The sequence below is a fragment of the Pocillopora verrucosa genome, chromosome 3 (assembly GCF_036669915.1).
Source record: "Pocillopora verrucosa isolate sample1 chromosome 3, ASM3666991v2, whole genome shotgun sequence".
Lineage (NCBI taxonomy): Eukaryota > Metazoa > Cnidaria > Anthozoa > Scleractinia > Pocilloporidae > Pocillopora > Pocillopora verrucosa.
This window is the reverse complement of record NC_089314.1, coordinates 21,014,678-21,027,119: the sequence shown is the minus strand read 5'-3', so window position 1 is coordinate 21,027,119 and position 12,442 is coordinate 21,014,678. Positions and strand designations below refer to the sequence as shown.

Below are 12,442 nucleotides of genomic sequence, written 5' to 3'. Positions count from 1 at the left end.
GTGTACACCGTTGGACTGTGCAAGCGGAATTTCCAAGTGCCTTGGGTGCAATTCAAAACGGACTGGCTGATGAAAGCCCTTTTATAAATCACGCGATCTTGCGATAAAACCAACCTCTAATTGATCAAAGTTCACCGCAAAGAAAAATCCCCTAATGACGATGCACTTTACTCTCGATCCAATTATCAATTTCCCAATGATCGTCATCTAATTTGCATCGACTACTTTCGTCTTCATCTTCATGGCAATTTCTAGTTTTACATCACAGCCTATTCCTCTGATCAAGATCTGAATTCGTACTGTAGTGACTCAATTGTACAAAATGGTATTCTTTTCTCCCTGATAGCCAAGCAGCAATCATGATAACATCTTACTGAATCGTACAGACGGACTAAAGCCGTCACCTGGCGAGAAAAGAACGCTTAAAACGAGTACTTGTCAGACTCTGTCTGAAGAGAGCACTTATTTTTTGTCATTGGCAAATAAGTTTCACTAATCAAATTAAAGCACAAGGTAGCGAATGTGGTACACTAGGGATCAATGAGCGCATAAGAATCTTATCTTACCGCCGCAAAGAATTATAATTATTTTTTATAGCTATGTTTATAATCATGGAAATATTTCCGGCAGCCACCCAGCTATCATTTAATTTGCTCAGTATCATTCCAATTAATTTTTTCCCTCTATACATTCTTTCAAGCTTATTTACCAATTTTATTCAGTGCTTCCATAGTTTTATATTCCCCTACTTAATTTCTTTTCCTCTTGTAATTTTCAAAATATGGATTTCTTGTAACTAGCAATTGGCGATATCAGATTTTCAACAACAACAACCAAAAAAAAAAAACATAGGATTTTGCTTCTATCCATTCTGGTCACACATACATCTCGTATTTTTTTTCGATCCGTCAGATTAGCTTTAGCGTCCAGACGACTCGCTCGGTGAAGTTGTAAACGGCCTTCTTGTTATCTAAAACCAGATAATGAAATACATTTTGTTTCTGCTGATATGGGAAGAACATCTCAGAGTTACTGTTGAATTGTAGCTGTTAAGCAGAAAAATGATTGATTAAAACTTAAAAACGAGCTTTGCTTTTGGGTACTCACCAAGGTTTTTATTCAGGGGACAATCCAACTTAAAGTCATCGAACAAAGAAAATAATAGACAGAGGCTTCTTAATGGATGTAGCAACAATGAAATGCCACCGTAAGCATCCTTTTTTTTAAGAATTTTGTAATTTTCTGATCTCGCCTTCAATTACACGTAAGCTTGTGAGCAGTTTTTTCTCTTACGTCTGTATGTAATTTGGATTAAAATTCCCTCAATTACTTTAGGCGATTTAAAATACATTTTTTTTGCCATTGTGCGACCGCCTTGTTTTTATAGGAAAAAGCCCTTTTTTGACTTAATTGACTAGATAGATAAGTTGTTAACAAATGGTACAAAAGTATAGTATGCCGTAACGAGAAAAGTTATTTCTAAAACGATGTTGGATTCTATTTCAATTCAAAAACCCTGGTTTTTCATGCAGTATCTAGAATTTTGCTGTTGGGGATGCAATCTCCGTAGTAAAACTGAACAGGGTAAAACTACTTCGATGGCTTTGATGTCTAAAGCTATGTTTATGTTTTGTCTCCTTTACGTCAGCAGGTGTGGTTTGTTCTTGAAGACCTCACAAGTAAGTTTTGCACTTGTATAATTCAATTATGCAAATTGTTCCTCGCTAATTCAAAATCTTATTTAATTAACAGGATATCACGAATTAATTTCGATATTGTTGCTTTTTTTTTGTTAGAGAGAAAACACTACCTTATTTCATCCTGTCAACCAAATAGTGATCGACACGACGAGCAGGCGATGGGGTCGCGGTGCCCAGCAAACTTTACTAAACCCTTAAATTCTCACGATCCAATCATTAACTCTCCCTACTAACTGCCAAACAATCCCTTACAAAGTAGCAAAGAGAATTTGGAGTTGTATTAAGATTATGCTCTCTAACTGATAGGCTCCCATGATCTACTTGCAAGGCAACATATTGGAATGTTAATAACTTATGGCAGTTAAAAGGATTAACAAATTAGTTCTTAGTTAAATCCTTTGAAATGACGCGAACGTTTTCCCAACGTCATCAGTGAAGAGAACAATGGTGTTTCCTAGCCAAACGAACAAGATTTGCATGATTGGAGGTTGTTTCTATTTGTGGGCCACAGAATACAAAAAAAAAACTTGTGGTTGACGTTTAATTCCTTGCTGTTTCCACTTTCTCAATTACATACAAAACTATTTGCATCTTCATTGGGAAAAGTAAATTTCACGTTCCTTACATTTTAACTTTGAAACGTCATTTTTAATCATTTTAACAGATTGTGGAAAAATGCCCCTTATTCTTATTTTTGTAACAGTCATATATTAAGTCTAACATCAGTTCTTCGACAATTTTGCCTGGTCATCTCAGTTCTAAGTCAAGGGTAATTGTTGCCAAAAACTCAGTGAGTTTCGATCAAAGCGAAAATAAATGGAGCACATTAACTTGAAGTAAAAGATCGGTGTGGTGGCTCGCTGTCAAATTTTAACTGATTTTTGGCCCGTCATGGCTTGTAGCTCCAACCTTTATCTTGAACCTTATGATGTTATATATCCCGCTCTCTAATATTCTCCTTGCTTGGTGATTAGGCCGGTCATTTCAAGTTGGCTTCAGGGTGGCCAGATACGCAAGGGCTGTTAAAAGAGTCGTGAGGCAGTACCCTTCTTCCCCCATCAGATACCTGAACAAGAACCACATCGGTAAAATGGTTAAACATAAAAGGTTCAAATTCAAATTTTCATCGCTTTTACCCCTTGGATGTAGATGTTTCTTAGTACCTTGTTCCTAGGGCGAAACTCTCCCGGTAAACTCTTCGGCAAAGTCCCTTGTGTGAGTTAAAAAAAAAAAAGTGAAAAAATTGATGTTCGCGCGCCAAGAGGAGCTCTAGGAGCGAGGCGTAAGGAAAGTAGCAACTACAGACTTTGTCAGAGAGTTTGCTTAGGGTTCCACACGGCGCGCAAGGATGGCAATTTCATTTATACTGATTTTTTTTTTTACTTGCGCGACGGACTTTGCCGAAAACGGGGGACTGCTTATAGTCTATCGGCTAGCCATGAGGTAATCAATCCCCACGGTATCAACGAGCGCTTTTCATTCAACTAATGTATTCTTGTTTTTCGTCACCATATTCCCACCAATAGTTTATGCATATAAATCCACACACAACCCACAATTCCTCCAGTCGCTCTGACGAAGGGCTAACGCGCGAAACGTCAGCCTTTAAACACTTTACGGTGGACAATTTACGTTTTCAACTCAGTTGATAACACCAAATTACCCTGTCATACTCTCCCACTGACACAGCACCACAGTTTCTTCAGAAACTTCCCCCGTTAATTCATTAACCCTGAGGTAGTTGAAGGTCCCTCGTACTCACCCCTCGGGTATAAATTCCTCCATAGCATCACACTCAGAGATCAGCTGCGCCATTCCGCTTCGAATAATGACAAAACTAAGAATGGGCAACAAATCATCACATCCACTGTGGATAAAATAGAATTTCCATACGTCATAAGTCATTTGGATTTAATATGTTGGCTTAGCAAGACTTCCTGCAAGGAATTATTTTTTTTCGCAGAGGGAACTAAGACGTAAGTTCACTCAGCTAAACTTACCGTAAGAATTTTTTTTTCGCAAAAGATAACCCGACAGGCCAATGGGTTTCGTCCTAGTATCGCCCGCAAATCTAACTGAAGTAACTTTTTTCTATTTCTGAAGTGTTGAGCGCTAGGCGGAGAAGAGAAGCGCTTTATAGGAAATAATATTTTCTTCAGTCATGCGTCTAAGTAAACTGAGATTGAAGCAAGGGAGACAGAGATTACATACATGGCTGTCTCTGGGCAGTGACGCGACTTTCCTTTCGTCTCCCAGTAATCCTCAACACACTGACAGACGCAGCGCGACGTTCGAACTGTGGACAGATAAATAAGAGTTCCATTATCTCTACCGAAAAATTCAAGAGAGAATAAAAAACAATCCATTAAAATCAGAAAAAGCAATTCAAATACTACCAGCTAAAAAAAGAAACAAAGAAACAAAAAATATGCGTCTTTTGAATACCTAAGCACTCTAGTTTTTCCAACGGACAATACAGCGAAGCAACTTTATGAAGTTCATCTACCGCCATCTGATATGGATACTTGTTTCCTGTTGCGCCCAAAACCGCCTAAAAGACGTACAAGTTTAAATATCATAACAATACTTCTACCCAAAACAAACTATGTCTTGTGTTTTCATAACACTAGCTTAAAGTGCTAGAAAGTCTTCTTCAAATGAATAAACAAATAATATAGGAATTTAGCTGTGGCCATCCAAGTGTTAGCTCTTTGTCACTGTTTTCCAGATCTATTTTTGAATTTGAAGTTTAAGTTTTGGTGGAAAGCGAGCAAGGAATACCCGGATAAAAATCCTCAGGCCAACAACATACTTAAATTACATGTTAGGTGCGGAAATCGAACCCTGGCCACAGCGGTGGGAAGAGAGCTCACTCGGTCACTGCGCCATCCCTTCCCACTCTCACGCAAAGCACTGCATGTTGTCGTTTTATATTCCTCACTTTACTGATGACCAAGTTGACAACTTTGTTTACTGACATGTCTGCTCCAGTAATTAGTCACATACTATTAAAATCTGGTTAGCCCCTCTCATCATCCTCTTAAAATATAGTTTAGGTAGAAAGTTACGAAATCCATTCACAGATATACAGTACCTGATCCTCCAAACACAGTCTATGTGGCACGCCTAAATCTACCGGATCCTTCGAGATGTTCTCCGACATCACGTCCGCCAGTGTGAGTTCCTTCTCGTGATTAACTTGTCTGTTGGATGAAAAAAGTATGGAAGAATTAAAAAAAAAAGGAGGCGGGGAACATGATAAATAGAACAGCAAAGAACCGGAGAGCAAGCTTTGCACGTAAATTCGTTTTTTTGCTTTTGATTTCCATTGTGGACAGAACACCAGACTAAGCGCGGTGGTAACGTCCACGATACATAGTTCTTCTTACCTGAGCACAGCCAACAACATAGGCCACAAAGGTTTAAAGAAAGGGAATTCCAAATAGGAGTAACAAAGATCTCGGCCGGCTGCTGTATCCAGTTGTTCATAGGCAAGGATTAATAATTTCTGAAGATTTTCTGGAAGATAACATAACATGACAAGAGTTGGATCTTTTTACGATTAATATTAATAATTTACCTTTCCCTTTCACACCTCGAATTAAAAAGGGACCTTACAATAGACATGTAAACGATGCAATACATCGATAAGTTTCAACGAAAAAGACAGTTTCTTTTAAATTGTATGGTCAAGAGCACTGTATATGAACAGTTTTCTGGCTTCTTGCTTGTGGTATAGCTAGGGGACGAACAATTGCATGATGATTACGCATTTTTATAACCAACCACATGTATTTGAGTAAGGTCTAAATCATACATGGCTTTTAGTTATGATTAGATGAGTGTTTGCTGCACAAACATACCAAGAAAAAATCTCACATCCACCAAAACGTCCTTCAATTGTTTTCTCCTTTCGTCAGATGCAGTTGTAGTAGGAGTTGTGCTACCATTTTCCTCCTTGCCACTTCGTTCGCTAACAAACCCAGACAGTCGAGGTGTTTGTGTGTTCTCTTCATCTCCACCGTTTGCCTGATCAAATGGGACTTCACTTATAGTATCATACTTATTTGATTTCTCTACTGGTCTCGGGATTTCTCCATCATTGTGGATGTCAATAATAGCTATCTGTTCTTCAGCAACCTGTTCTCCTTCGTTTAAACTTTCCAATGATTGTTTAATATCTCCGTCCCCTTGGGTGTTATTACTAGCAATCTGTTCCTCACCAACCTGTCCTAGCGGCTTCAGACTATTATGCGGTTGTTGACTTTCCCCGTTGGTGTTGTTTCTTGCTGTCTCTTCTTCATTACCCTCAACTTTTTGGTTTGAAATAAACTCATCTGCTTCAAACGGATTTGTATCGTCTCTTGGTTGGTCTTGGCTGGTTTTACCGATTTTACTTGCTATTGACAACTCAACGCTGAGCGAGTCCACGCTGAGTTGTGAAGGAGTATCTGCGCAGACTTCTGAAGAGTCTGCCTGACTGTGTTCCGTAACAGATCTCGCGACAGTATGGGATGCATCGTCTTCCCTATTTTGACGCGTATCTTCTTTAAGTTCACTGCAAGTCTTTTCATCTGCCGTTGTCTGTGTGTTCCTTCCATCAACAGTTTCAAAGTCCGTGTCTGTACTTTCATCTTCGCTGCTATCCCAGCCAAACATATCGTCCTCTAGCTCCTCAAAATAAGTCTCCAGTGATGCCGCATCACCTGATGTCGCAACAGCAGTAGGCTGCGAAGTATCAGTGTCAGAGACTTCCGACTGAAGATCATCTCCAAGAAGATTTTTGAGTTTCGCTAAATCAGTTCCAGAGCTCGCGCATTCGCTATCACCGTCCTTTCCTTTTTCTACACTACCACCATCTCTAGTATTCTTTACGAACGCTGCATCATGAATTTCGACTGTTTCATGTTCCTTTTCCTCAGCGGTGCCTTTCACAATTTCTTTCGTACCTTTCAAACTTTCCTCAATATTAGTCTCAGATGAAAAGTGACCTTCAAAATTACCTCCAGCATTAGTTAGCGTGTTAAGGTTTTTCCCTCGGTTTTGTTCATCATCGATGATTGTCGATTTCTTCACGTGCTCGTCAGAGTGAGATTCATTTATAACTGCACCAGTTCCTTCGCTGGTAGCTATTCTTCCGCTTTTTACATCAGGAAATCCCACATCCTTCACAAGAGGTGCCAGTTTCCGGTAAACGTAATACTGATACTGGAGGAGAAACTGGGTAAGAGGATGATCCGATGAGCTGTATGATGGGAAACATTAAGCTAGTTTCAATGTCATATTGCAGAACATATTGTACAGCAAGTGTAAGCCAATTTTTATTTCTTAACCAGGTTTTTTGTGGATAAAATATACCGCGTTGAAGAGATGACCAGATGCCCTTAGTTTTCTGAGTCTTGTGATAACTAAGATAATGCGTACGCCCTGATTGGTCAAAACCTATCATCAGTTCAAAGACTTTGCAAATCACTCGCCTCTGGCTCGTGATTTACAAACTCGTGTTCTCCCAACGTCCCGCCTAGTTATTACTCCGGTAAACCAATGGAAAGTGCGGTTTAATGCTTAATTAACTTGACAATATGTATAATAAACTAAAGAGTTTTAAGTCTCACCTGAAAATCTTAGCTATTATTTCCTTGATCAACTTGGAATCTTCTGGCGAAAGTTTCAATCTATTCCGTAAGAGTTTCGGCCACACCTTCAAAATGATGAAATATACAATAGCTACTTATCTCTACATATTAAGACACGTGAAATCGAAGATACAGGCGAAAAAAAAAACTGAAACATAAAATAACCAGTTGCATCTTGAATTCTCTTGAGAGGCTTTTTCAGTTATGCTGCAAGTCTTAGTGGAAAACCTACTTCACACATTGCAATGATAAATAAGCGCACCGGAAAAGGTGTCACTTTATATACAATATTAAACGAGATGTAAATTTTTGGAGTATTTAATATAAATGAAGCACACTTCCATCCATGCATTCAAATATGGTGATACATGCTTTCCAACTTACGGTCTCTTGTTCAAACTCCAAAATCTTTGTGTAAATAATACGCTGTTCTTGCTGTTCCTTAGTAGAATACACTGCAGGGCCAAGACGTCTGTAACACATCAATGACTTAATTACATGACGAACACAATCAGGCTGTTACTGAAGAAGGCATTAACCCTTTGCAACCGAAGTTCAGTTTGCACATTCCCCACACTGTTCTCTGTGAGTTTTATATGATATGACTAGGAGAAAATGTTTAACGATCAAGAACTACTGAAGCTGGCGATAATTTTTTTTATTCTCATGACCTAAATGTTTGATTCAGTGGGCATATGTGACCCTCCACGGGAAAACGGACACTAACGCTTTTCTGTTAAACGGTCTCGAAAAACGGTTGTAAACGGATAGTAAACGGTTTTGAAGCTTAAACGGAAAAGCGTTAGTGTCCGTTTTCCCATGGAGGGTCACATATTGTTGGGAGAAATTAGATGATAATCACTCATACGAAATGATACCTGTTCATCACTTTCTCACCTGTTTGTTTCCTCTTGCAATCTTCGTTGTCGCTCCAACAATTTTTGCTTTATCTTATCTTGAAGTTAAAGTTATATGTAACATTAAAATTACAGCATTATCAATGGTAAAGTGCATATTTCATTATGTGCTGTCAATAAATGACTTTGATTTTGCCACAAAAAGTACAGATAAAATTAAAAATGGACAAAGGATACAGCTTGCTCCCTGGCCTTTTCAATGGCAAGGTTTTCTGACATCCTTCGCATTAAACTGAGATTCTGCAAAACAGTAAAAAAGTACATGAGAACTGCAGTCTCATTACCCCTGTAAGCTTCGTAGAATTGTGGTCTAGAATCCAATATCAAACAATTACTAAAAATATTATTTTGCATGCTATCAAGGAGTACCTGCTGAAGCTTGAATACCAAACTTCATAGAGAAATTAATATAGATTTCAAAAATACTAATATAGGTCTTTTGAAAGCCTGGGTGATGTGCATTCAAGAATATTCACACTTCAGTAGAGGGTCACATCATCCCAACAATAAATTTTCAATCAGAGTGCCACATGATAACATAACATTCACCCTTTACACCCCAATATCAATATGCATATTCTTCATACTGTTCTGTACACAACTCCTAAGGTAATGAGGAGAATTGGTTTAACAATCAAGAGCTTCAGTATATAGTTGGTGATCATTTCCTTTATTCTCATGACCACAATGTGTGATTCAGGGGGTGATATTGACTCTTAGGAGTCCAAGGGTCAACACCACTTTGGGAGCCCAGAATGCTTTACTGGCTTGCTAAGTAGTCATCTGCTAATAGAATTTAGCAGATGAGATCAAGGCCAGGAGAACTTTTTAATAGAAATGCAGGAAAATGATAAATTGTAACCATTTTAGAATGGGATTTATGACATTTTATAATTATTGAAGTTATCATACACGGGAAATCATATCCTTGTTTGTTCCCCCTTTGTTTGCATTCTGCATTCTTGTCCTGTATGCTTGTATTAACTGTTTATTTTCCATGTAAGCTTTCTCCATAGGATCATTGCGACCAGTTCTAGGGATAAGAGAATCATAAATCAAACATGTACAGTGTACAATTGTAGTGAACGGCAACTGTTTCTATGAAGCTTTCTTACTTTCGTACATAATATTGAGTGGCCCAATTTACCGAAATGAAGGTTGATATGGTTATCATTTATCAAACAATAGACTGATGTCACTCTCTCTATTCTTTTTGTCACAAAATAAAAGCCAGCAATTTTCAATTACTGAACAACAAGAAAAATCTCGAGTGAAGACAAGACTGTTACACCTTTCCACTACTTCTACCCAGACCAGTTTCATCTTTTATTTGGTCAGAAGGTAAAATGGAACAACCAAATTATTTGTCATGATCACTTGGCTGAGTGTTTGGAGAATCAATGAAAATTATTTCTTTTGTACTTAACTTGAAACTAATAACAATTAAAACTACAGTTCTCTAGAAAATGTTTCTGGAATTAAGACTGAAAATCAGTTTCAAATATTGAGTACCCACCGACGATGACGAGGTAATGGAGATCCAGGGGGTGATGGTAGATAAAGGTGTCCATCAGCTGTGGGTTTTGCCAAAGTTGCTGCTGGAGAATTTGTGTCAGACAGCTTACGAATAGTTGCATCTTGTGGTGCCAGTTGATGCTGAGGTGACTGGCCAGGAATTGGAACTTGACTGTCAGAATAGCGATGTGGCACACCTTCAGATGAAGGGTGAAGATGCTGAGGTATTTGATTAGTAGGGGGTGTTTGACTTGTTGAAGTATTATTTGCTAAAGGAATGACAAGCATCAAGTGATGAGTGATGACATTTATTTTCAGAATTATTCTCGAAAAATATTCCTCTTTAGTTCAAGACATTTAAGAAAGCCACAATTGTACCATATCTAAACTATGCTTGGTTTTTTTGCACTGAGTCTTCAAAATTGCTAACAAGATTGTAATCTTACCCAAAGAAGATATTATAGTCAGAGCTCTCTCCTGACATTGCTGAAGCATACGGAATAACTTGGCTGAGTCCCTGTTGTACACCAATTGGAGGTCTACAGTAATTCAGAGGCACAATGGATGTAAATATTAAATAAAATCTTTAAGTCAATATGTTTTTCAGTTGGTGGTAGAATATTTTGTTAACTTATCTTTTCCTAGCTGGTGGCAAATGTTGCCTCTCCTTCTCCACCTTAATCCTAAAGTGTAGTTTTTTCTTTGGGTGAATAAACTGGAAGAAAACTTTTCAAGATTTCTAGAGCATTAATGACCTCAACATGCAAAGATCTGTTAACAGTCATTACAGCCAAATATTCATTGATTACTCTCCTCTCCCTCCAGACTTATAAACAGTCATTGAACTTCCTCCCGACCCATAAACGGTCATTGAAAATCCTTAATGGAAAACACTATTATCTTTGTGGCAAGTACAGAAATTAACTTTAACTTCTTTTTCTCCAGAATTGATTTTATTTAGAAAATTGTAACTGTGAGAGTAGAGTGCAGATCTTTTTTTTAACTTGTCACTTAGATGTTAAGTAAAATAGAGACTTAGGATATACCTTTGTCCCAAGCATCATCCTTAAGAACTTGTGATATATAGATGATGCAACTGAGATACTGACAGTATGCCTCCTGGTTTAAAAATGAATGCAGTATAAAATCATGTCAGAAGTATTGAATACACATCTGCCAACAAAATCTTCATGCCCTTGATGTTAAAGGAGTTATATGGATGACTGTAACATGTGACAAATGCATATCATACCATGCAACAAACTTATATTAGTGGCTCTAAATTAACCAAAAGTAATTTATTAAGTTTTGCGATCTTGCACCTTGGATATCTTAACCCTTTAACTCTCATGCGTGACCAAGACAGAATTTCTCCTTACTATATCTATACAATATCATGCAGACAAGTGATGGGAATAAAGAAAAATATCAATTATGGGATTACTAATTGATCCAATACCAAATTCTCCAAACTTACATAATGAGAATCATTAGGCAGTCAGTAAGGAGAATTACTAATGAGACCTTGGGATTTAAAGGGTAAAGACAAACTTTGGATTACATTCCCATTCTTAGGGAGTTATCACAGGCTGCAATTGGAGTAGAATTACGGTTAGCCTTTCCAATATTGTTATATATATTTTTTTTAAATCTGCGCCATAACCCCTGCCCAACGATGACTGGTTTTTGATAGAAGAGGTTTGGAATAAATATACATATTTTTATTTTTTGGAGAAGCTGATGAAATGTGGACAGTTACAGGGTGCTAACAAAAACCAACCCACCAAATGGGGTACTGATTTTTTAACAGGCCTTCCAAATGTTAACGGCTTTTAATAAATATACCCTGGGATTTCCCTCATCCCTCTGTATTCCAAATCACTCTGCTCATCCCAGAGAAGCTCGATATGACTTTATTGCCACCGTATTGTTATCCCTTGTTTGCAATGACGTCACCGTCGAAAGACCGTGGCAATATAGATGATGACCTTCCGGGTATAACAAAAATAACGCTCAAAAAATACCGAGCGTTTGCGAAGATATCTGTTAGAAAAAGGCAGAGCTGAATCAAATTTAACCTGCATCTCAGTACTCCAAACTGGGGGCTATTCAAAAGTGTTTTGATCCGGGTAAGTGATTTTGAATTTCTTTCGCGAGCTTGGTTAAAACTCAAACCTTAATCCTGTTGTCTGAGTCAAGCTTGATGGCATCCCCAACAGATCGTAGTGCCAGTGGTAAGCAATCAGCAATCCCTTCTCCCATCTTTTGTGCAAAATATATCGATAAATTTGGAAAACACTACCACTCCTGTAAGTCAGCCATCTTGAATTCCCTGCAAGTCCCTCTGGGATTTGTTGCCAATTTTTTTCGTACGACTGATCGACAACTCTTATTGGTCTTTCTGAAGTTCTCGATGTCACGGTAACTGTCACGTCAAGTCACACTTCTTTAAACATGTGACCGTTGATTGAAAAATAAATGAAATTTTGCGAATCAATCCAAAACAACTTGACTAGTTTTAAAGCAAGTGTTTTGGAATCATGAGCACATGTTCGTTCATATCGGCTTTTTCCATTTTTCACAACTTTAGAACTCGAGAAGCTAAAAAGTATAGATTATACTCATTTAAGACGCGTGACCCAAAAATCTCCACTCTGTTGGGTGACATACACTA

General features: G+C 38.0%; 1 protein-coding gene across 1 annotated transcript; it reads right to left on the bottom strand.

Annotated features, from left to right (window-relative positions):
• Window positions 1-2,221: 2,221 nt before the first annotated feature.
• LOC131797687 (VPS9 domain-containing protein 1-like) lies at window positions 2,222-12,091 on the bottom strand. Its single transcript, XM_059115352.2, has 16 exons — window positions 11,944-12,091; window positions 10,815-10,887; window positions 10,215-10,307; window positions 9,770-10,037; window positions 9,166-9,286; window positions 8,431-8,493; window positions 8,234-8,286; window positions 7,721-7,808; window positions 7,316-7,401; window positions 5,564-6,945; window positions 5,090-5,219; window positions 4,795-4,903; window positions 4,146-4,251; window positions 3,912-3,996; window positions 3,463-3,567; window positions 2,222-2,766 (listed from the first exon to the last, which is right to left on the bottom strand). Exons 1-16 carry the CDS (start codon window positions 12,028-12,030, stop codon window positions 2,685-2,687), a joined length of 2,931 nt encoding a protein of 976 aa, XP_058971335.2. The 5' UTR covers window positions 12,031-12,091; the 3' UTR covers window positions 2,222-2,684.
• Between the last annotated feature and the right edge of the window lie 351 nt (window positions 12,092-12,442).